Consider the following 24223-nt stretch of genomic DNA (forward strand, 5'->3'; position numbering starts at 1 on the left):
CGACCCCGTGGACTGTAGCCCGCCAGGCTCCTTTGTCCATGGGGATTCTCCAGGCAAGAACACTCGAGTGGGTTGCCATGCCTTCCTCCAGGGGATCTTCCCAACCCAGGATCAGAACCCAATTGCAGGTGGATTCTTTACCATCTGAGCCACCACGGAAGCCTGAGTAGGCATGTTAGCAGCAGTCTAATACTAATGTTTCTTTTTAACAAAGTGGAAGGGCAGCTGACATTAATTTGATAATTTTTGTTTTCAATGGCAAGTGAGATAGTGGTTTTGCTTTTTGTTTTTGTTTTTCATGCAAGATAGCGATAGAAAGTTTTCTTCTTTTTTAAACATAAAATTTACCAAGAAAATCATTTTGAAGTGTACAATTCATTGGCATAAAGCACATTCATAATGTTGTGCCGCCATCACCACCATCCATCTCCCAAGCTTTTTCGTGATCCAAACTGAAACTCTGTCCCCATTAAGCACTAACTCCCTATTCTCCCCTTGCCCCCAGCCCCTGGTAACCCTTCTATGTTTTTTTAAAAAAATATTTATTTGTCTGTGTCGAGTCTTAGTCGTGGCGTACAGGCTCCAAAGCACTCGAACTCCATAGTTGATGCCCACGGGCTTAGTCAGATCTTAGTTCCTGATCCAGGGATTGAACCTGAACCCCTGCCTTGCAAGGTGGATTCTTAACCACTGGACTGCTAGGCAAGTCCCCACCATTCTACTTTTTGTTTCTATGAATTCGACTACTCCAGTGCCTCATATAAGTGGAATTATATTAATACAATATTTGTTTTATGTCTGGCTTTTTTCCCTTAGCATAACATCTTCAAGTTTCAGCCCTTTTGTAGCATGTGTCAGAACTTCATTCCTTGTTCTGGCTGCATACTATTCCAGTGTGTGGCCATTTTCCTTATCCATTCACTGTCAATGGACACTTGAGTTGTTTCCATCTTTTGTCTTTTGTGAATAGTGTTGCTGCAAACTTTTGCATGCACCTATCCATTTGCATTGCTACTTTCAATTCCAGAAAAGTTTCTTTTCAAATAAATGTTTGGGATTTTTTTATGTTGATTTAAGGAAAATGCTTAGGTAAATTATACAACAGGTGGTACGCAGATATGACCCAAAAAGTGTAAAGGAGGCAGGTGAATGCTTGAAGTTTGGGAGACTTTGGGTTAGTAGAAAGACCTAGTAACTCTTGTAACAATCTAGGCTGGGAGTGGGTGGGGTACTAGGTCAAGGGGCTGTGCTGAGGGAATTTGGAAGGAAATATGTAGGAATTGGGGACCAATCTGATTCCAGGGTTTCCAGCTGGAAAGAAGTAGAAAGGTTATAGAAATGCAGAGTCTGGAAGTTCCCCATAGAGGAAGGAAAACCCATCAGTTCAGTTCAGTCGCTCAGTCATATCCAACTCTGCAGCCCCATGAATCGCAGCATGCCAGGCCTCCCTGTCCATTTCCAGCTCCCGGAGTTCACTCAGACTCACGTCAGTTGAGTCAGTGATGCCATCCAGCCGTCTCATCCTCTGTCGTCCCCTTCTCCTCCTGCCCCCAATCCCTCCCAGCATCAGAGTCTTTTCCAATGAGTCAACTCTTCACACGAGGTGGCCAAAGTACTAGAGTTTCAGCTTTAGCATCATTCCTTCCAAAGAAATCCCAGGGCTGATCTCCTTCAGAATAAACTGGTTGGATCTCCTTGCAGTCCAAGGGACTCTCAAGAGTCTTCTCCAACACCACAGTTCAAAAGCATCAATTCTTTGGCACTCAGCTTTCTTCACAGCCATGCAAACTGAAAGGCAAGTGTAAACTTGGCCAGTGTAAACTTCTCAGCAAGTGTAAACTCAGGCTGCCTTGGAAATAAGGCCTATCTTAGTTTTCAGTCACTGCAAGGCAAGGGTGTGTGTCTTGGGGGAAGGGATGCCCAAGAGTGGCCCTCTTTAAAATTATAGATTTCCGGACCCCACCCCAGATTCTGTGGATGAGATATGAGCTGTTGTGTGTTTAGCACCTGCTTCAGGCAATTTCGATTCACAGCCCAGCTTGCTAGCTGTCGTCAGAGACTGGCAGCCAGGATTGGTGAGTAATGTGTTTCTCTTGGAGTCTCCAACACCCAGCAAAGCATCTGCTGCTGCTTAGGTGCCGTGCTGGGCTTCCCAGGTGGCGCTAGAGGTAAAGAACCCACCTGCCAATGCAGGAGATGTAAGAGGCGCAGGTTTGATCTCTGGGTCAGGAAGATTCCCTGGAGGAGGGCATAGCAACCCACTTCAGTATTCTGGCCTGGAGAATCCCGTGGACAGAGGAGACTGGTGGGGCTACAGTCCACAGGGTCTCAAAGAGTTGGACACGACTGAAGCGACTTAGCACATGTAGGTCAAGTTGGGGGTTAGGACTGGAGTTGGGAGCCTGGCGTTGCTCACTGCAGCCACGGGGCTATTCGTTCCCCTCCCCACCCCAGCACCCGGCTCAGATTTTCTTCCAGGAACAGCTTGTTGGACTCCTTTTTGGGTCACTGACCGTAGCTGGGAAGGTTGGGGCATGCAGAGGAAAGGCCACGCGGAGGTGGGGGAGGCTGGTGTTCTGGACAAGCATGGAGTCCCCCTCCTCCCCTGGCTGTAGCTCTCAAGCTTTCTCCTCCTTCCCCCTTTGCCTCCCCCTGCCCCGGGCCTCTCGACCCCAATAACTGTGCCATTTACAGTCGCACACATCAGCGGGGCTTGTCTTGTTCGAGTTCCAAGATTTTCCAAGTTGTGATGAAGTGGGTGTCCTCCAGGGTGTCCAGAAAAGATAGGTGGCTTGCTCAAGGGTTCAGAGGTAGTCTCTGTGGAGTCTTCTGGGGGATTTCCAAGCCCTACGTGGGGAAAAGCAGAGCCAAGTTGTCTCAGGGGGGTGAGACAGGAGTTGGATCCCTGGGTGGAGAAGATTCCCTGGAGGAGGGCACGGCAACCTACTCTAGCAGTCTTGCCTGGAGAATCCCATGGACAGAGGAGCCTGGCGGGCTACAGTCCATGGGGTCACAAAGAGTCGGACACGACCGAAGCGACTGAGCATGCACGGACGTTCTAGCACGATGTTCTTATTTAATAGACGAGGCAGCTGGGGACCAGAGAGGGAAAGGGGCTTGCCTAGGGTCACACAGTCTGTCAGATGCAGAGCAGGACGGCGATCTCAGTCATGACTCCCTGTGTGGATGCTGTCTGTCTAGGCTGTCTCCATGGCTGCACCAGCTCACTTCCTCTGTGCTCCCTCCAACTGCTGAGAAGCGCTGTGGCCAGGAGCAGAGCCAATCTTGCTTCCACTTCCAGCATTCCTGCTCCGAGACCCCTGTATCCTGGCACAGGCTGGTCTCGGCACAGAGAGGCTGGGGTGGGGGGTGGGGCTTCAGCCTCTGGAGCCACCAAGATCCTTGAGGAGGGTGAAGTGACCCTCCAGTGAAGTGAGTCCAGTGGAGAATAGCTCTTGGTGCCCTGTGTCCTCCAGACAGCTTATTTCCTAATCCTTTTTCAGCTGGAGCTGGCACCAGAGCTGAAGGAACACCCCCAGCACCCAGACACTACAACCCCCAGGCTTCCTGCTCCTTCCTTTATGGAACTGGCCAGTTTGGGCACTCAGGGCCAGTCCCCTCCAAGCCTTTCTGTTGGAAGACACCGTCCTGTGCATCCTGCCCCTATGGGGCAGGATAGAATCCAGTCCTGCCTCTCCCAGTCACCCATCCATCCCAAGCCATCATCTTTCCAGCAGATCAGAGAGAGAAGAGACCTTAGGAGGCCTCCAAGCCAACTCAAATGCCTGAGGGGTCATCACTGCGCCAAACAGGACCCAGCAGAATGCAATGGAAAGTGATGGGGACTTTGGCAACAGTTAATTGTGTGCTCTCTATGGAGACTTTGCGATGGTGATTAAGGTGTCTTATATATATATACATCCACACGTCCCTGGTGGCTTAGTGGTAAAGAATATGCCTGTCAAGCAGGAGACACGGGTTCCACCCCTGATCTGGAAAGATCCCTGGAGCAAGAAATGGCTACCTACTCCAGTATTCTTGCCTGGAGAATCCCATGGACAGAGGTGCTTGGTGGGTTACAGTCTATGGGGTCACAAAGAGTTGGACACAACTTAGTGACTGAACAATAACAGCAACAATACACATACACACACGAATTGTCTCAGGAAACAAAACACCTAGGTCTATAGGCCTAACGCACCCTTCATTTAAAAAAGAAAAATTGTTTATTTATTTGGCTGCTCCGGGTCTTGGTTACAGCATGCAGGCTCTTTCAGATGCAGCTTGCGGGATCCAGTTCCCTGACCAGGGATCGAATCCAGGCCCCCTGCATTGGCAGCATGGAGTCTCAGCCACTGGACCACCAGGAAAAACCCTCACCCCTCATTTTGAATCCATACTGCAAGCCAAGCGCCCTTTGGCACAGAGAAGCCTGCAGTTTCAGTCAGGCACAAAAGCCAACCAATTACAGTATTTCCAGACCTCTGCTTGTCTGGCCTGTTGGCTGCTATGACATGCTCACACGATGTGCGTGCATGCACACTCGCTCACACACACACACACACACCTTCCAGTCTCCCTGCCTGGAGGAGAAGTGACAAGAAGCCTCAGCTGCCTTCCAGCCCCATTGTTCCTCATCACTGCCACGCACCTTAGTTTCTGCTCTGTCTCTTGTGACCCCGTCAAGCCCCTCCGGGAAGTGAAAGTCTTGACACCAGCAGTTTCTGGAAGTCCTCTCTGTCTCATTTCGGGGGCCAGAGGGCTGCGGCTTCCTCCTCTACCGACGGTGCCCACTTTTCCCTGTTCATCTCCAAGTCCTTCACTTTCTCATCTCCTCTCCCAGGACTGGGGGCTCCTGGGCCCCCATCCACCCATCCCTGGCAGTCTACAGGGTGGCAAGAGTGCAGTTTTCTTCCTTTATTTGAACATCTATGGGTGTCAGGCCCTGTTTGGTGAGCCACAGACATACCCCACACCAAGTAGCTTCCGTCATCTTTGGTTTGGTTTTGTGTCTCTTACACTTCAGGAGCCTTTTCCAATCTTGAGTTAACTGCACATCTCACTTTGCAGTACAGTCTGGTCTTTGCTCCACACGAGGCATCTCTCTTATTTAACTTCCCTTTTCCCCATTACTCTTTCCTCTTTCTGGGAACCCACTCTAATGCACTCGAGGAGTATCCTTTCGTTGGCGTGTGCTTTAAAATACGTGTTGCTTTTTCTTTTTTCTGCATCTGTATGTTACTGTACATCTAGAACAGGGTCATCAGAGCTACTCTGCTTCGTACGTTTCCACTCTGTGCTGTGTTATTAAGATCCGCCTCCGTGTGCATTTGGACTGTGGCTTCTAATCACAGCATCATCCCCTGCAGATTGCAGCAGCTACTTGGTACCATCCTTCCCCTAGCAACGGACACCCAGGTGGCCTCCAACTCCTGGTCACTGCAAACAGTACCGGCAGTGGGCAACTTCTGATGGGTGTCCTCATGGAGTTGTGCGGGCATTTCTTTGGTGTATATCCAAGAACTAAATCGCTGAACTGTAGGATCTCTGCACCCATAGGTATTCTAAGGGGTGCCAGGATGTTCTGCAGGTGGCTCCACAAACATCCACTCCCACCAACCCCTTGGCATTGTTCAGTTTTCTAGTTTTGTCACTTGTATGGTGGCAAGTGACACCTTGCTGCTTCCACGTTGGAGCTTACATCTTAGTAATACTTCTTGAATATGTCACTTTAGGCAAGTCGCAGCAGCCTAATGAGGGCTTCCCCGGTGGCTCATCGGTAAAGAATCTTCCTGCAATGCAGGAGCCACAGGAGACGTGGGTTCAATCCCTGGGTCGGGAAAATCCCGTGGAGGAGGGCATGGCAACCCACTCCAGTATTCTTGCCTGGAGACTCCCATGGACAGAGGAGCCTGGCGGGGCTACATCCACAGGGTTGCAGAGTCAGACACGACTGAACAACAGTGTACACACGCACGCACGCATAGCAGTCTAATGAGGTCGACACCGTGCGACCTAAGAGCAATAGATTCCACAACTCAGAGAGGCTGAGTAACTTACCTGAGGCCACCCAGTTAGCGTGGAACTAGAGTTTGAACCCAGAGCTTGCACCCTTAACCACTGTACCATCATCCTCACATTTCGTCTCTTTTCTAAAATACCATCCAGGCCTATACTGCAAGCTTCTTGGCAGGGGTTGTGTTTTAAACCTCTCTAAGGCCCTCAGAGAACTGAGCCTAGTGACTTTCTTGTAGGAGATGCTCAGTAAATTATTGATTTGGAGAGGAAAAAAGTGCAAGGTGTCTTGTCGAATTTATCTGGGGGCCTGCAGGGTGCAAGAGGAAAAGAGGAACGTGTTTGATCCACTAAGATGCTGACTGGGTGTTGCTTGTGGTAGATAAGGAACCCTGGGCTCCTGGCTTCCCGCCACAAAGTGGCATCCGGAAGAAACTTATCATGAAGTTGGGGGGCAGAGTGGTGTTAGGGGGGTTTGGGGGAAACTCAGGGAGGAAAGCTGATAAGCAATGAGGGATCTAGAGCCCCTAAATGCCTTGTCTGAGTGGGCTTCCACACCCAGCTGGCGAAACTAAGGCTCAGATGGGTAGAGAAAGGAATTCAAGATCAAAGGCAGAATTGGAACTCAAACCTGTGTCTCTGGACACACAGTTCAGAGATTTTCCACTTCTTCCTTGGGAGGAGCTCACAGTCAACAAGTAGGGAAGTATTTCTTCTCATGCTCTTTCATCATAGTGCAGAGCAGTGCTGAAAACTTTGGAGTACCAAAGAAGTCCCCTCCTGACTCTCAGTGTCTCCTCAGATCCTCAAGGATATACCCCCTTCTCTGGGAAGAAAGCAACTGATAACTGAGCCTAACCTCATTGTCACCATCTGTATGATGGGTACAATAACACCAATCTCCCAGAGCTGGTGTGACACTTGATACAAGATAATAAACAGAGCACATCTAGCACCACCCCGAGACAAAAAAGGACTCTCCCCAGCCAAGACAGAGCACAGAACTGTAAAAACTGATTATCAACATCTGAGCTAGAACATTTGGTAATGCTTGATTTCCCTCCGGGGGAGAGGGAAATGAAGCTTTATTTCAAAAACCATTTATGTGTGTACGTTCTTCCAAAATCTGTGGTGTCATGTGAAGTGGAGATGGAAACAAACCCCCAAAGGGACTTTTGGTGGCAAAAGGATTAGGAACTTTTTCTCAAATTGGATGTAGATGGTGGTGGCCCAAGGGGAAGGGCGGGTCCAAAGAGGACCTTCTAAAAATACTGCCCTTTTACCAAAAAGGCACAGCTCACTCCTCAGCTGCGCCCCCAACAGCTTCTCAAAAGGAGAAATCGTCTTGCCACCCACGCTTCAGTGCACCGCCAGGCTAAGGCACCTCCCCAGTGTGGCCAGGGGTGGGTTTTGCCAAGAGCCTGGAAGAAGCTGAGACTTGGAGCCAGGCAGCTGCTTCAGGTCCCAGTTCATTGGTCTTCTCTTTGATCCTGTTTCTTCATCTGAGAAATGGGAAGACATATGACTACTGTGTGAGTTCAGCTAAACAGGATAATACCTACAAACATGTCATTCAATGCCCGGCACTCAGAGGCACCAATGAATTCTAGCTGTGTGCCATCTTTCCTTTGATGGAGAGGGGTTGCCGTGTGTTGGAGCGTGGGGGATAGGTGAGCTAGATGGAAGGTTCCTGCACTCACAGGCTCCCTCGCCTGGAGGTTTGGCCTGTGCTGGGCATCTGTAGGCGACTCTCTCCCTTGCAGTGGGCTGGTCAGGGCCCTCTGCCTCCAGGCCCCTCTGGAATTGCACAGGGAGGAAAGAACCCAGTTAGGAGCCTCTGAAGTGCTTCCTAAGCATATAGAGACACAGGAAACATGGTTGTGGGAACACCAGCAGGTCCCAGGCCAAGTCGATTTCGGCATGAATGGGATGCAGTATGGCACTGTGGGGAGCTCTAAAGTGAAAGCCTGGAGTATCAGGCTCCCAGTAGATTGGGCTTCCTTTTACCGTGGGCTTTGGTGTGCCTGGTGTACCACACAGAGCCCTTCCTGGCCTTTTGATGGTCCCACAAAATAAGTATTTTCCCAGTCCAGTGTGGGAAAGCTGATACTCAGGTTAAGTCACTTTCCTAAGGTCTCCCAGCCAGGATTCAAAGTCAAGTTCTCCAACCAGATGACCTTAGGCCATTTCAGCGAGGATCCTCCTTGGTCAAATGGGCATAATACTCTAGCTGCCTCCTCCCTAGGGCTCTTGGTGAATTCAGATTGGGGGCAGACGTCTGTGGCGAGCTGCAAATCCTTGTCTATTCAAGAGGAAGCGTGTACGGTGTGGGCTTTGTCTCGGAGATGCAGGGAGGTGATGACATGTATGTTCGGGATGTCTGAGAGCAGATATCCCAGGTGGCACTGCTGATTCTAGGGCTTACTTGCTCCTGTGGAGGCTGTGGGATCCCCTTATGCAAAAGAGCAGGAATCTTGGCTTCACAATGTCGTAAGGTAGGAATGGAAGAGAAAGGATCTCCTTAAAAATCTTGCAGAGGTTCAGTTCAGTTCAGTTGCTCAGTTGTGCCTGACTCTTTGTAACCCCATGGACTGCAGCACGCCAGGCCTCCCTGTCCATCACCAACTCCCAGAGTTTACTCAAACTCGTGTCCATTGAGTTGGTGATGCCATCCAACCATCTCATCCTCTGTCATCCCCTTCTCCTCCCGCCTTCAATCTTTCCCAGGATCAGGGTCTTTTCTAAGGAGTCTGTTCTTTGCATCAGGTGGCCAAAGGATTGGAGCTTCAGCTTCAGCATCTGTCCTTCCAATGAATATTCAAGACTGATTTCCTTTAGGATGGACTGGTTGGATCTCCTTGCAGTCCAAGGGACTCTCAAGAGTCTTCTCCAACACCACAGTTCTAAAGCATCAATTCTTCAGTGCTCAACTTTCTTTGTAGTCCAACTCTCACATCCATACATAACTAGTGGAAAAACCATAGCTTTGACTAGACGGACCTTTGTTGGAAAAGTAATGTCTCTGCTTTTTAATATGCTGTCTAGGTTGGTCATAACTTTTCTTCCAAGGAGCAAGCATCTTTTAATTTCATGGCTGCAGTTACCATCTGCAGTGATTCTTGCAGAGGTAAGAGGTGAATTAACAATAATCATAGCCCTCTCCCATATTGTGCTCTCTGTGTGTGGCTATGCTTTCATTCCTTAAGCACTTACTAAGTGACAATCACCTTCCTAAGGGCTCTACATGAATTAATGCACCTAATCCCTATCAGATCAGATCAGATCAGATTGCTCAGTCGTGTCCGACTCTTGGCGACCCCATGAATCGCAGCACACCAGGCCTCCCTGTCCATCACCAACTCCTGGAGTTTACCCAAACTCATGTCCATCGAGTCGGTGATGCCATCCAGCCATCTCATCCTCTGTCGTCCCCTTCTCCTCCTTCCCCCAATCCCTCCCAGCATCAGAGTCTTTTCCAACGAGTCAACTCTTCACATGAGGTAGCCAAAGTACTGGAGTTTCAGCTTTAGCATCATTCCTTCCAAAGAAATCCCAGGGCTGATCTCCTTCAGAATGGACTGGTTGGATCTCCTTGCAGTCCAAGGGACTCTCAAGAGTCTTCTCTAGCACCACAGTTCAAAAGCATCAATTCTTCGGCGCTCAGCCTTCTTCACAGTCCAACTCTCACATCCATACATGACCACTGGAAAAACCATAGCCTTGACTAGATGATCCTTTGTTGGCAAAGTAATGTCTCTGCTTTTGAATATGCTATCTAGGTTGGTCATAACTTTCCTTCCAAGGAGTAAGCGTCTTTTAATTTCATGGCTGCAGTCACCATCTGCAGTGATTTTGGAGCCCCCCAAAATAAAGTCTGACACCGTTTCCACTGTTTCCCCATCTATTTCCCATGAAGTGATGGGACCAGATGCCATGATCTTCGTTTTCTGAATGTTGAGCTTTAAGCCAACTTTTTACTCTCCTCTTTCACTTTCATCAAGAGGCTTTTGAGTTCCTCTTCACTTTCTGCCATAAGGGTGGTGTCATCTGCATATCTGAGGTTATTGATATTTCTCCCAGCAATCTTGATTCCAGCTTGTGCTTCTTCCAGTCTAGCATTTCTCATAATGTACTCTGCATATAAGTTAAATAAACAGGGTGACAATATACAACCTTGATGTACTCCTTTTCCTATTTGGAACCAGTCTGTTGTTCCATGTCCAGTTCTAACTGTTGCTTCCTGACCTGCATACAAATTTCTCAAGAGGCAGATTAGGTGGTCTGGTATTCCCATCTCTTTCAGAATTTTCCACAGTTTATTATGATCCACACAGTCAAAGGCTTTGGCATAGTCAATAAAGCAGAAATAGATGTTTTTCTGGAACTCTCTTGCTTTTTCCATGATCCAGCGGATGTTGGCAATTTGATCTCTGGTTCCTCTGCCTTTTCTAAAACCAGCTTGAACATCAGAAGTTCAAGGTTCATGTATTGCTGAAGCCTGGCTTGGAGAATTTTGAGCATTACTTTACTAGCGTGTGAGATGAGTGCAATTGTGTGGTAGTCTGAGCATTCTTTGGCATTGCCTTTCTTTGGGATTGGAATGAAAACTGACCTTTCCCAGTCCTGTGGCCATGGACTACCACTTTACAGACAAGGAAACTGAGGGAATTCCTTGGTGGTCCAATGGTTAGGACTCCATGCTCCCACTGCAGGGGGCCTGGATCTTTTCCCTGGTCAGGGAACTAAGGGGCTTCCACATGGCTCAGTGGTAAAGAATACCCCTGCCAATGCAGGAGATTCTAGTTCAATCCCTGGGTCAGGAACATCCCCTGGAGGAGAAAATGGCACCCCACTCCAGTGTTCTTGCCTGAAAAAGCCCATGGAAAGAGGAGCTTGTTGGGCTACAATCCATGGATCGCAGAGTTGGACACAACTGAGTGACTGAGCATGCACACGCAGGAAACTAAGATACCGCAAGCTGCGAACGTGGCCTAAAAATAAAAATGAGGAAACTAAGGCTCCAAGAGATCTAAAAAATGAACTTTCCAGGTTATGGTGAGTTGGTAGGTAAGAATGATTTGAGAATCGGGCAGTTTGATTCCAAAGCTCAAAGGATTTGCCTTTTTTCTCTGCTGTCAGTGTATTTCCCTGGTATTGGACCACATTTGGTGTCCAGTGTTTGCAGCTGAGCCTGTCAATAAGCTGGGCTTCTTTAGGCTCCTCCCCTCTGCATTTCCCTCCTTTGCCCGTCTGTAATAGGACGTGGTCCCTATTCCTGAGCCTAGATAGAGGGGGTGCTTAGTTGACCAGATACATTTTGATTGGCAGGGAAGAGTGTGGACTGGGAGTCTTACTCTAGGTGTGGGCCCCCCACCACCAGCAGACTCTAGGGCCTTGTGCAAGGCACAGCCCGTCTCAGGGTTTCATCTTCTCCTCTGTAGGATGAAGGAGATTGAGCCTGAAGGTCCCTGGCAGTCCTTGTGGGAGAACTCAGAATACGAGTGACTTGACTAAAGTCACACATTTTATTCATGGAATTGCTGGGGTTAGTCTGGATCTGTTGTTACCAGATCTCACTGTCTGGAGAAAGAGGCAGATGGCTAGCTATAATGTAGGCTGTTCTGCAGACTGAAAATTGGAGCAGGGCAGCAGGCAAGATTTGGGGCAGAGAGCTCTTCTCTCACCATCCTGGAGAGCACAGTAGATTGCTTGGTTGGCTCCCAGGACTTGTTGGGAGAAGTAAAGACCTTCGCCCCACCTCCCAGCCTTTGTCCTGCTCTGAGAAAAGAGAGTTAGTGGCCCCATCTTTCAGTTCCACTTCCTCTAGTCATGGTTGGCTGGGTCATTAACGCAAGCCTGCTATGTTTGGGTTCCTGCCGCCCCCACCCAACCCATTATAAACAGTCAGCCCTGGCCAGGGTGTCTTTCTGGACTGGAAAGTTCATTCTCTGTGATATCCGGGTCTGTGTTGAGACCCTTCAGAGCTAATGAGAACTGTTGATGAGTGAAAGGAAAAAGAGCACCTGGGTGGTGGTGGTGAGTTGCATGTGTGTGTTTTCTCACGATCCTCCCGTTTCAATTCCATTTTCTTCTGGCCCAGGCTGGGCACTTGGAAGCCTGTCTTGAATCTTCTGGCCATTGCTCTTCTCACCTCCTCCAGAAAGCTTCTTTTGATTCTTTCCAGCATGTATCTGCATCCCAAGTATAGTGGGTTGAATGTTGGACCTCCCCCTCCAACTCAAAGATATGTCAACATAAAACCCCTAGAGCATTGAGTCCTACCTTATTTGGAATAAAAAAGGTTTTTGTGGATGTAATTATGTTAAAGATCTTGAACTGATGTCCTGGTGTATCTGAGTGAGTGAGTGAAATTCACTGTCATGTCTGACTTTTTGCGACTCCATAGACTGTAGCCTACCAGGCTTTCCTCTGTCCATGGGGTTCTCCAGGCAAGAATACCAGGGTGGGTTGCCATTCCCTTCTCCAAAAGGTACTCTTTAATATATTCATGGAATTCTCCAGGCCAGAATACTGGAGTGGGTAGCCTTTCTCTAATCCAGGGGATCTTCCCAACCCAGGGATTGAACCCAGGTCTCCCGCATTGTAGGTGGATTCTTTACCAACTGAGCTATCAGGGAAGCCTGGTTTATCTGGGTAGACTCTAAATCAGTGTCCATTTAAGACAAATGCAGATTAGGAGATGATGTGAGCACTTAGGCATAGACTGGAGTGATGTGGCCTCAAAGTCACAAGTCAAGGAATGCCATCAATCCCCAAAGCTAGAAGAAGCAAGGAAGGGTGTGCCCCTAGAGCCTCCAGAAGAACCAAGGCTGCCAACACCTTGATTTAGACTTCTGGCCTCTAGAACTATGAGGGAATAAGACTCATTGCTTTAAGCTACAATAGCCCTGTGGCACATTGTTGCAGCAGCAATGGGAAATGAACAGATCATGGAATTATAGACTACCAAAACTGGGGGGAAGGCAGGGCCATTGGAGCCACACTGATGGAGCTTCACACTGGCTCAAGCCAGCAAGAGCTGTGCATCAGGGGTCTGCTGAGCCCCTCTGAGCCTCAGGTTACTCATCTGCAAAGGGAAGACCATAAAGCCTACCTCCCAGAGCCAGTGTTTTGTTTCATTTTAACAGCTTTGTGCTGTGCTCAGTCACTCAGTCCTGTCTGACTTTTGTGACCCCATAGAGTGTAGCCCACCAGGCTCCTCTGTCCATAGAGTTTTTCAGGCAAGAATACTGGAGTGGGTTGCCATTTCCTCCTCCAGATGATCTTCCCAACCCAGGGATCAAACCTGTGTCTCCTGCATCTCCTACATTGGCAGTCGGATTCTTTACCACTGTGCCACCTGGGAAGCCCCCACACTACTCTTGCTCTTAACAGCTTTATTGGCATATAATTCAAATTTTAGACAATTCACCCATTTAAAGTATACAAGTCAATGGCCACTTTAGTATACTCACAAAGTTGTGCAACCATCCCCATCAACTTTAGAACGCTTCATCATTTCCCCCCAAAAGCTTCATAACCACCAGTAGTTGTTCCCCATTTCCCTCCCCTCAAGTCTCCTCCAAATGTAGCCAACTATGAATTTGCCTTCTATCTCCAAAGATTTGTCTGTTCTGTACATTTTGTGTAAATGGAATCATACAAAATTTGCCCTCGTGTCTGACTTCTTTCACTTATCATGATGTTTTCAAATTTCATCCATGTTGAAGTATGTATCCATACTTTATTGCTTTTTATGTCTGAATACTATTCCATTGAAAAAGAGCCTGATGCTGGGGAAGAATGAGGGCAGGAGGAGAAGGGGGCGACAGAGGATGAGATGGTTGGATGGCATCACTGACTCAATGGACATGAGTTTGAGCAAATGCTGGGAGATGGTGAAGGACAGGGAAGCCTGGCGTGCTGCCGTCCATGGGGTTGCAAGGACTCAGACATGACTGAGTGACTGAACAACAACAACAATATTGCATTGTATGGATATACCACATTTTGTTTATCCATTTATTCATTGATAGTCATTTGAATTTTTCCGTGTTTTGGCTATTATGAAACATGCTTCTATGGACACTCGTATACAAGTTTTTGTGTGGACTGAGAGCCAGGGCTGTTTTGAAGATTAAATGAAGTAGAACCTAAGGTATTTGATATGTCTTCTAACAATTAATAATGAAAGGTATTAGAGAAAATGTGCATCAACGCCTTCAATTTAGATATTAGGAAACTGAAGCATAGAGAGGAGCACAGACTTGCTTGAGGTCACCGAAGGCAGGAAAGCCTTACACCTAAATACATGTCCATGAGTCAGACTGCCTAGAACTAACTCCTGGTTGGGCTTGGGTTAGGTCAGCTCACCTCTCTGAGTCTCAGTTTACTCACGTATAAAATAAGGTTAGTAATAGTACCTACTCATATGGTTGTTGATGTGAGAATTAAATGTGCTAGACTGTGTTTCTGGCACATAGTAGGTATTCTGTGCATCTTAGCTGTTATCATTCATGGTAGTGCTAACAGCAGAACTTAGGTCCCCTGGCTCCCAGGTATGAGATGTCCTAAATCTACACTTCTTTGGTTCCCTTTTCTGTATCACGGGCATCTTCCCACTGTGACAAAGATTCTTAGAGGAAAGATGTAGGGCTTCTCCTCCTCAATGTCCTGAACACACGTGAAAGTGTTAGTCACTCAGTTGTGTCTGACTCTTTGCAACCCCATGGACTGTAGTCTGCCAGTCTCCTCTGTCCATGAAATTCTCCTGGCAAGAATACTGGAGTGGGTAGCCATCCCCTTCTCTAGGGGACCTTCCCTACCCAGGGATCGAACCCATGTCTCCTGCATCGCAGGCATATTCTTTGCCCTGAGCACATAAGTAGTGCTGAAAGAGAAACCTCTGTTCACTTTCTTTGGCTCCCACCAACCCTCGCCTTCAACAAGAGAGCCAGTTGGGAACTGTGGTAGGTGTTAATTCTCTGCATCTTTCCAACACCCCATGAGCTGACTGCTGTGTCTCCCTTCCAGGCAGTGGACAGTGCCCAACCATGGAGCTGGGGCCTCTAGAAGGCAGTTACTTAGAACTTCTCAACAGCAGTGCTGACCCTTTGCAGCTCTACCACCTCTACGACCGGATGGATCTGACAGGAGAAGAAGAAATAGAGCTCTGCTCAGGTGGGCTGCCCTCCCTCGGGCCCCTTTCAAGGCCCTCTGCACCCCTCAGCCCGCAGTGGAGATACCACCCAGGGGACGTGCTGGCCGTGGAGCTCCACTCAGCACCACGGACAGCTCCAACTGCAGGCCAGGCTAGCTCCTGGTGGGGACCTCTCCCAGCCTGCCATGCCTCTCCCTCCTTCCCCAGCAGCCTCCTTCCCAGATCTTTCCAGCTTTATCCAAGTGTCTTTTCCTCCCAGAGCCTGACACAGACACCATCAACTGCGAACAGTTCAGCAGGCTGTTGTGTGACATGGAAGGTGATGAAGAGACCAGGGAAGCTTATGCCAATATCGGTGAGAAAGCATTCTTAGTTCAGAAAAAGGACAATTAAGGGGAAAGATTCTTTTTTTCTCTTTTGTTAATGTCAACTATTCACCAGGAGCCAACAGGCCCTCTGTCAGAAATCAGAGCAAGAAGGATGGGGAGTGAGGGTTAGAAGGATAGCGAATTGGGAAAAAGGGGAGATGAACACCAGGCAAATAAATTTAACTTTACCCATCTTCTGCCACCGTTTCTATACCTTTTTCCATTTGCTGCTTTTCCTTCCTTCCTTCCCACAAAGCCCACCTCATACCCTCCCTCTCTTTCTCCCCAGCTCCTAAGCTAAATTACTCTAGTATTTGTAATAGCTTCCTGGGTAGTGGAGGCAGAGTGAGAAAGGGTGGTTAGGAAACTCTTGAGATAGGCATCTGCAGTGAAAGTTTTGACTCTAGGAAAATTAGGACTTGATTTACTGGCAATAGGGAGCCATAAAAGGCTTCTGAGTGAGTGATGATAGTAATGATGGTGTTGATGGTAGTGGTCTGGTGGTACCTAACACTTATGCTTACTCTTTGTAAGTTCCTGTTCTAAACACTCTACACACAGAAACTTATTCAGTTCTCATAGTCATCCCACAAGGCAAGTGTGATTATTATTCCCATTTTGTACAAATGGAAGCCAATGTAACTACCATTGAGGAGGGGCATTTGTAGCCTGCTAATCACGGTGTGTGTTATCACATTGAATCTTTCCCAAAACAGAGGAAGTAGCTACTGTCAGTATCTTCATTTAACAAATGAGGATATCAAGATTTAGAGAGATTAAAGCATCTACTCAAGGCTGCATTAGCAACAGTAACAGGCAGGTCTGAAATTCTAGCTTAGGTCTTTCTTATTTCAAAGTCCTTACTTTTAACCACAAGAATGATAGTATCTGGAGTGGGGAGGTTTGCTAAAGCTTAAGCTGAGAGACTGTTTTTCGGCTTTAAAAAGACCTACAGGTTTCAGACAAGGGCAGAACTCTTTAGGGAGGGGTTTTCCTTTTTTTTTTTTTTCCTGGTGGAGTGAGGTAAAGGATCCCTCCTTCCCAGGTTCACCACTGTCTCATGCACAGGCTTTGCTGGATTAGGAAAACAACGCCTCCTCTTCTTTTCAGGATGCAGCCCCTACTAGGAAGTAACAACTTCTTTGTGACAACCTAGAGGGGTGGGATGGGGTGTGAGATGGAAGAGAGAGGCCTTTTGTATACCTGTGGTTGACTCAGGTTGATGTATGGCAGAAAAGCAATTATCCTTCAATGAAAAATAAATACATTTTAAAAACAAAGAAAAAGTCAAAATAAGGAAGGGAAAAAAAAAGAGTAACAACTTAGCTATCAAGTTCAGGCTGGATGCCTGCGCCCATTTGCCCTCTCAGCTGGGCACACTTGCACAGTGTACAACCTGCACAGATGTTCTTAGTGGTCCTTTTCCTGGTATCCCAAGAATCGCATCACTTAAGAGGTCTGGCATGCACATGGCTAGTCCCTCCCCAGCGCACAGTTAACTCAGCATCGTGCCTGCAAGCATCTGTGCATGCTCACCTGCTAAGTCATATCCAACTCTTTGCGACCCCATCACTGCATGTAGCTCAGCAGGCTCCTCTGTCCACGGGATTTCTCAGGCAGAAAACGGAGAGGAGCAGAAACTGCGTGTGACTCAAAAATTATAGAACTGAGAGCCCACCTTCTTTCCTACGGAGGAAGCAGAAATGCTTAGGCCTGAGAGTATTCACATTCCCTCAGAGCTGGAGGCAGTAATGAATGATTTGGGCTTTTTCCCAAATCTCTTAGGATTCATTTCCCCCTTAGGGGCATCTACACAGGAAGTGAGAGCAAGTGGAGAAGGCAGCTTCCTCCTCAAATCTGTGCTCCTGGGCCTTCAGTCGTCTGAGACATCCCGAAGTATTACAGTGGCTTCCACGTGTATAAAATGGGAATAATAATCTTGCCTACCTTGTGGGATGACTGTGAGACTTGAATAAGTTTCTGTGTGGAACGTATTTAGAGCAGGATTGCAATAAGCATTCAGTAAGTGTTAGGTACCACCCGGCCACGACCATCAACACCATCCTCATTATCATATTCATTGTCATCATCACCACCATCATGCCCTACTCAGAAGCCTTTTATGGCTCCCTATTGCCTGTAAAGTGAAAGTATCAGTTGCTCAGTTGTATCCAACTCTTTGCGACCCCATGGCCCGTAGGCTGCCAGGCTCCTCTGTCCATGGAATTCTCCAGGCAAGAATACTAGAGTGAATTGCCATTCCCTTCTCCAGGGGACCTTCTCAACCCAGGGGTCAAACCCAGGTCTCCCACATTGTAGGCAGATTCTTTACTGTCTGAGTCACCAGGGAAGCCCAATTGCCTGTAAAATGAAGTCTGAACTTTCCCCAACACGAAACTTTTACTGAAGACATCTGTTTCAAGAGTTTCCTAGCCCTCTTTTCCCCACTCTGTCCCCACTACCCAGGAAGCCCTCCACTTTCATCTCTCAGACTCTGCCCCCCCATCTTTCAAGGTCTGGCCCCAGGATCCCTGCCTCTGGGAAGCCCTCCCTGACTACCCCAACCCAAAATACACCCTCATCTTACCTCTTACTATGATAGCTATCTTTCCCTTGGCCATAAGACATGTTGCACTTCATGTAATTAACCAGAAAGGGATGGCTACTCACTCCAGAATTCTTGCCTGGAGAATTCCATGAACAGAGGAGCCCAGCAGGCTATAGCACTTGGGGTTGCAAAGAACCACACATGACTGAACCACTAACACTTTCACTTTATTGAGTATTCACTGTGTCCTGGCTACTGTGTTGATTGCTTTAAATGCAGAGCCTCCAATCCTCACCATCCATCCCTGGGTTGTAGGTACTATTTATTCTCATTACACAGATGAGGAAACAGGGGCCCAGAGAGGTTAAGTAGACCCAAGATTGTACAGCTAGTGGGGTGAGGGAGTAGAGCTGGAATTTAAACTCAAACCCCAGACAACTCTGGGCTTCCCTGGTGGCTCAGCTGGTAAAGAATCTGTACAGTCCATGAGGTTCCAAAGAGTCAGACATGACTGAGTGACTTTCACTTCACTTTCAAGACAACTCTGCTATGTTGCGATGTACTGCTTTATAGCAATAGAAAAGTTTGCATGGATATATATCATGCCTTTAATTAGATTAAGAGCCCATTAAGCTTCAGTCTTCCTTCACTGATTTCATCATTCGTTCAGCACACATTTATTGAACCCCAGCGTGTGTCGAGTCTGAAGGGTCACAGTTCCCTGATACCCAGTCCAATGCCAGGCGTACAGTAAGCATTTGGTGAGAAATTGTTGATTGACGATGCTTTTTCTTGTCTGGGCAGCGGAATTGGACCAGTACGTCTTCCAGGACACCCAGCTGGAGGGCCTGAGCAAAGACATTTTCAGTAAGTTGACCAGTTCTTGTTTTATTTTTAACTTTTTATTTTATATTAGTTTCCCTGCTGGCTCGGCCAGTAAAGAATCTGCCTATGATGCAGAAGACCTAGGTTTGATCCCTGGGTTGGGAAGATTCCCTGGAGAAGGGAATGGCTACACACTCCAGTATTCTTGCCCAGAGAATTCCTTGGACAGAGGAGCCCGGTGGGCTACATACAGTCCATGGGGTCGCTAAGAGTTGGATGCAACTGAGCAACTTTCACTTTCACTTTTTATATTAGAGTACAGCTGATTAACAATGTTGTGATAGTTTCAGGTGGACAGTGAAGGGACTCAGCCATACATCCATTCTCCCCCATAGCCCCCTCCCATCCAAGCTGCCACATAACATTGAGCAAAGTTCCGTGTGCTATACAGTAGGTTCTTGTTGGTTATCCATTTTAAATACAGCAGTGTGTACATGTGATCTCAAACTCCCTAACTGTCCCTTGGTGGGCGGGGGCGGGCAGTTTTTGGCTCAGCCTGCATTTCCTTCCTTGTTCCTGGGGGAGCACTGTAATACCCGAGGACCACCCTCAATGAGTGATTACATTGCCTCCCAACGGAGTGTCAGTGGGGCCTCACCTTGGACGTCCACTGACTGTGTGTTGGTGTCTTTGGTTTTTCCCCAAAGTCGAGCACATAGGATTGGAAGAAATGATCAGCGAGAGCGTGGAGGTACTGGAGGAAGCAGGGCAGAAAAGTCAGAAGAGACGTGAGTGAGCCCCCGCCCCGTCCCTCCCCAACACCCTCCTCGATTTCCCCACTCCCTGATCTGACCCAGCCTTGCTTGACTGCTGGCCCTGCCTTAGCTCTAAAACCTGGGATGGCTCCCAGTTGCTTCCCTCCTTGAGTCCTGTCTGCTCGGCCTGGGCTTGGGAGTCCTCCCATCTCTCCCCTCACCCCTGCTCCCTAGTGACGCAGAGAGGAAGCTGATTGCCCAGGATCAACTAGCCCCTCTCCTGCTGGGTCTCTGCCCCTGGCTATTTTGGGGTCTGGCTTCTCTTTCATCCTTAGTTGTCACCCGCTGTTTAAGGAAGAGCTCTTCAAGCACAGTTTTTCCCCAGCAAGATCTGGGTTTGAGTCCTGGATCTGTTATTTATAGTCCATGTGAACTTGGGCAAGTACCTGCATCTCTCTGAGCCTCTTGTCAGTCTCCCTGCTCCTTAATCTGCCCTCACCTGGCAGCTAATGTGGGCTTTTAAATACAAATCAGATCATATTGCTGCCCTGCTGACCTTCTGGGTTTCCCCAATGGCTCATCGGTAAAGAATCCACCTACCGTGCCAGAGACTCCTTTGGTTGAATCCCTGGATCGGGAAGATCCCCTGGAGGAGGAAATGGCAACCCACTCCAGTAATACTTGCTTGGAGAATCCCATGGACTGAGAAGCCTGGCAGGCTGCAGTCCATGTGTTCGCAAAGAGTCGAACACGACTGAAGCGACTGACACACATGCACGCTGACCCCCCAGTGGCTACAAAATACACACCCCAAGGCCTGCATGACCTGGTGCTTCCCATCTCTCCAAACGCACTGTGAGTCTCCAGGTTCCAGTCACTCTGCCTTCTTTCCATTCCTGTGACCCATGTATCCTTTCCAGCCCCAGGGCCTTTGCACGTGCTGTTCTCTCTCTCTCTGAGATGTACCTACCCCCGCCCCCAACTTCTTCCCGTTATGGGCTTGGGAATCTCTCAGGTCTTGGCCAACATGTCACCTCCTCCTGAAAGCCTTCCTTGACTACGCTTTCCGTATAACTTACCTCACCTATTTTCACCTTGTTTGTGTCTCTCTGTCTCCATTGTCACAATCTGGATTTATTTTATTTATTGCCTTTGCTTAGTTCCCCCACCATGAGGACCTAGTCCTTCTTATCACTTCATCCCCAGCATGTGGCTGGCATGCAGGAGCACCTCAATAACTATCCATTGAATGAAAATTTCCATAAAATGGGCATAACAGTTGATCAAGTGCTTACTATGTGCCAGACCATGTATAAGCCCTGAACCTATTTATTGAATCTGAACAGGTAAACAGGTTCATGACATACAAATTCAAAATGTGCAAAGAATATTCAGTGGGGAAAAAAATCTCCCTCCCACCCTTTTCCCCCAGTCCCTCATTCTCCCTCTCTGAGGACAACCTGTGTTGCCAGTTCCCTTTTGGTGTTGTTAGAAATATTCTATTCAGGCACTTTTCTGGTGGCCCAGTGGTTAAGACTCCACACTGCCAGCGCAGGGGCATGGGCTCGATCCCTAGTCAGGCAACTCAGATCCCACATGCCATGCAGTGTGACCCAAAGATTAAAAAAAAAAAAGAAATATTCTCTTTGTCTAAAAGTCACCTCTTAAAAAATATTTTTTCATGCAAATGACCACCTCCACTCTTTCTTCATGTAATGTGTCTGGGAGGTTATTTCTGTAGCACTGTTGGGAAACGCATGGTCCTGCTTTCAGGGAATGTCCCTTCCTTTCTTCTTTTCCTTCCTTGCTCCCTCCCATCCTTTCTCTCTTCCTCCTTCCCTCCTTCTTTCTTTTTTTTCATTTCATAAGCATTTCCCCTAATATTTTATTATGGAAAACTTCAACATGCAGTAAAGGTGACAGGGTTGTGCTACAAGCAACCGAGTACACACGCTTACATCATACCGTCAGTGTTTGGCTGTATCGGGTTTGACACGTCTCTAGCCATCCCTCTATTCATCCACCCATCCATCCATGTTACTTTTGGAGCATTTCAAGGTAGACTGCAGATGCCAGCACCACCCCATACATCCTTCAGTGTCTTCATTATTTTTAGGGTATTTCACTGGGGGATGAACTATAATTTGCTTCATCAGCCTCTTGCTAAGGGACACATAGGGGTTTTCTCTCATGTGTTACATGCTTAATACTCACTCACTGATTTCCAATGCACTCCTGCAAAGTGGGAATCACTGCCCCCGTTTTAGAGATGAGAGGTCAAAGGCTCAGAGATGCTGTGTTGCAGATATACACAGCTAGGAAGGCTCCAAAGGCAGGTTGTTTTTTATTTTTATTATTATTGTTGTTATTTTTTTAACTCAAACTTCTCTTAGGAATTCCGTGATTCCGTTGCAGGAGGTGAGGGTTCAATCCCTGCTCAGGGAACTAAGATCCCACAGGCCTTGCAGTGCTGCCAAAAAAGTTTAAAAACAGAACAAAACAAACCTCCTCTGTGTCCCCTCTGTGGTTCTGCCTCTCCCTGTGCTTCATTGACCCGGGTGCTTCATGATGGGGTTCCGGCTCAAGCAGATGAGTCGGGGCAGAAATGGTTGGGGGCAGGGGAGGGAAAGAGACCCCAAGGCCACTTCCCAGTCACTTAAGGCAAGGCCTGCTGAGGTCCAGAGCCCCTCTGGCCTTGGAACACCCCTGCCCTGGGGCTGATGATCGTGGGGTTCTCTCTGCAGCCTTCCCAGAGGAGCTGCCTGTGGATCTGAAGCACCGGAAGCTAGGTGAGCAGGGCAGGTGGGCAGGAAAGCGGGGGCCCCTTCAGGTTCACACGGAAACTGGCATTTGAAAGTCGGGGTTCAGAGAGGCAAAGCCACTTGTCCGAGATCACACAGCAAGTGAGAGGCGAGGCTGGGATTCAAACCGAGGTCATGATTCCATAGCCCATTGCTTTGAAATTCAAGGACTGCTGGGAGATTCCGCTCCTGCTATGAAGCCCCGCCAATGATGCCTCCCTCCTCTTAACTCCGAGTCAGAGCTGAGACCCCCCCACCCCCCTCCCCCACCACCTAGTGCCACTGCGCCTGCAGGTCACATGTCTCCTTGAAGAGTATTGTCACCTCGGATCAGCAGGTTACCCTGTGCCCTCCCGCCCTCCTTACAGGCCCCATGCCTCAGTGAGCCTCTTCCTCCACGCTCACCATTCCCCAGCCCCGCCACCCACCAGATGCTTCCTCCCCTCCACTCCCTTCCTCTCCCCTCCCCTTCCTCTCCCCCCACTTCCCCTCCCCTCTCACTTGGTTGTTTTAGCAAAGCTGGGGAAACCAGCCTCTCTGTGGGAAACAGATTGAGGAATGAAAGCCTCCAAGTCTGATGGAGGAAGCCTGGTCTCTGCCCTCAGCAAACTCTAATGTGATGGAGAGGTCAGGGATCCTGCCCATGAAGCTGATGGAGAAATAGTCTCTGTCTTCACAGAGCTTCCAGTCTGATGGAGGGAGGCAAGTGTCCACCCTCCAAGGACTCGCAATTAAACAAAGGAGATAAATTTCTGCCTCAGACTGATGGGCAGTGTTGGGGTCTCTTAGGGTTCCTGGGGGCTCAGTGACTGGCTGTAGAGAGGGTGACAGGGGCCTGGGCTAACAGGTCTGCCCATCCCTAGGTTTCCATGGTAGGAAGCACTCAGGACCCAGCCATAAAGAGGAGGCTGGGGCTGGGGACTGCCTAGCACAGAGGAGTTGCTGAAATGAAACCAGCTTCACCCAGGCCTGAGGACAGGTGTTTCCTTCCACTGCCAGCAGAGAGATCCACCCTGCCCTCCTCCACCCCCAAGAAGGCCCCTCCGGACACCACCCCCCGCCCAGATCTCACCCAGCCTCTAACACGCCCCCCTTCCTCACAGCCGAGCCCCTCACCATGCCCGTAGTGACTGGCACTTTCCTGGTGGGGCCAGTGAGCGACTCCTTGGTTCAGCCCTGCCCGCCACCTCCTGCTCTGTTCAACACGGAGCCAGCATCCAGCCAGACCCGGCTGAAGGACACAGGTATGTTAGGGGCTCCAAGAGGGTGGGCTTCCCCGTCCCCTGGAGGTGCCCCAGGAGTGGCTATGGCAGCAGGAATGGAATTCCTCCCTTTGCCAGTGTCTCCTCCACGTCTGCCTCAGCCAATCTGGTCCTCGGGTCCCCATCCACTCAGTCTGTGCTGGAGAATATGCCTGGGAGGAAATACATCCCTGGGAGATACAGCTGGGAATCCCCTCCAATCCGGGAATTCACCCACCAGCCCTGTGCTTTCATCAGTTATCAGCTGAGCACCCTCTCTGTGACAGCTGCTCTGCTGGGTGCCAGCAATACCACCAAGGGCAGGCCAACACAGCTGCAGCTGTCTCGTAGACCTGAGCCCTTTATAAGGGAGTCAGATATTCACTGGGGCTTCCCTGGTGACTCAGACGGTAAAGAATCTGCCTGCAATGTAGAAGACCCGGGTTCGCCAGGGAGGGAATGGCAACCCACTCCAGGATTCTTGCCTGGAGAATTCCATGGACAGAGGAG

The 24223-nt window shown here is 48.7% G+C and overlaps 1 protein-coding gene across 5 annotated transcripts in view; it reads left to right on the plus strand.

The window, feature by feature from the left end:
- CIITA (class II major histocompatibility complex transactivator) overlaps positions 1–24223 on the plus strand; it is a 60063-nt gene that overhangs the window by 18481 nt on the left and 17359 nt on the right. For all 5 annotated transcript variants that reach the window (XM_061401128.1, XM_061401123.1, XM_061401124.1 and 2 more), the window contains exons 2-7: positions 15049–15195; positions 15435–15530; positions 18896–18958; positions 19624–19704; positions 22416–22460; positions 23576–23716. In XM_061401128.1, coding sequence (XP_061257112.1) covers positions 15049–15195; positions 15435–15530; positions 18896–18958; positions 19624–19704; positions 22416–22460; positions 23576–23716 — 573 coding nt within the window. The remainder of the gene's footprint in view (positions 1–15048; positions 15196–15434; positions 15531–18895; positions 18959–19623; positions 19705–22415; positions 22461–23575; positions 23717–24223) is intronic.

The sequence above is a fragment of the Bos javanicus genome, chromosome 25 (assembly GCF_032452875.1).
Source record: "Bos javanicus breed banteng chromosome 25, ARS-OSU_banteng_1.0, whole genome shotgun sequence".
Taxonomy (NCBI): Eukaryota; Metazoa; Chordata; class Mammalia; order Artiodactyla; family Bovidae; genus Bos; species Bos javanicus.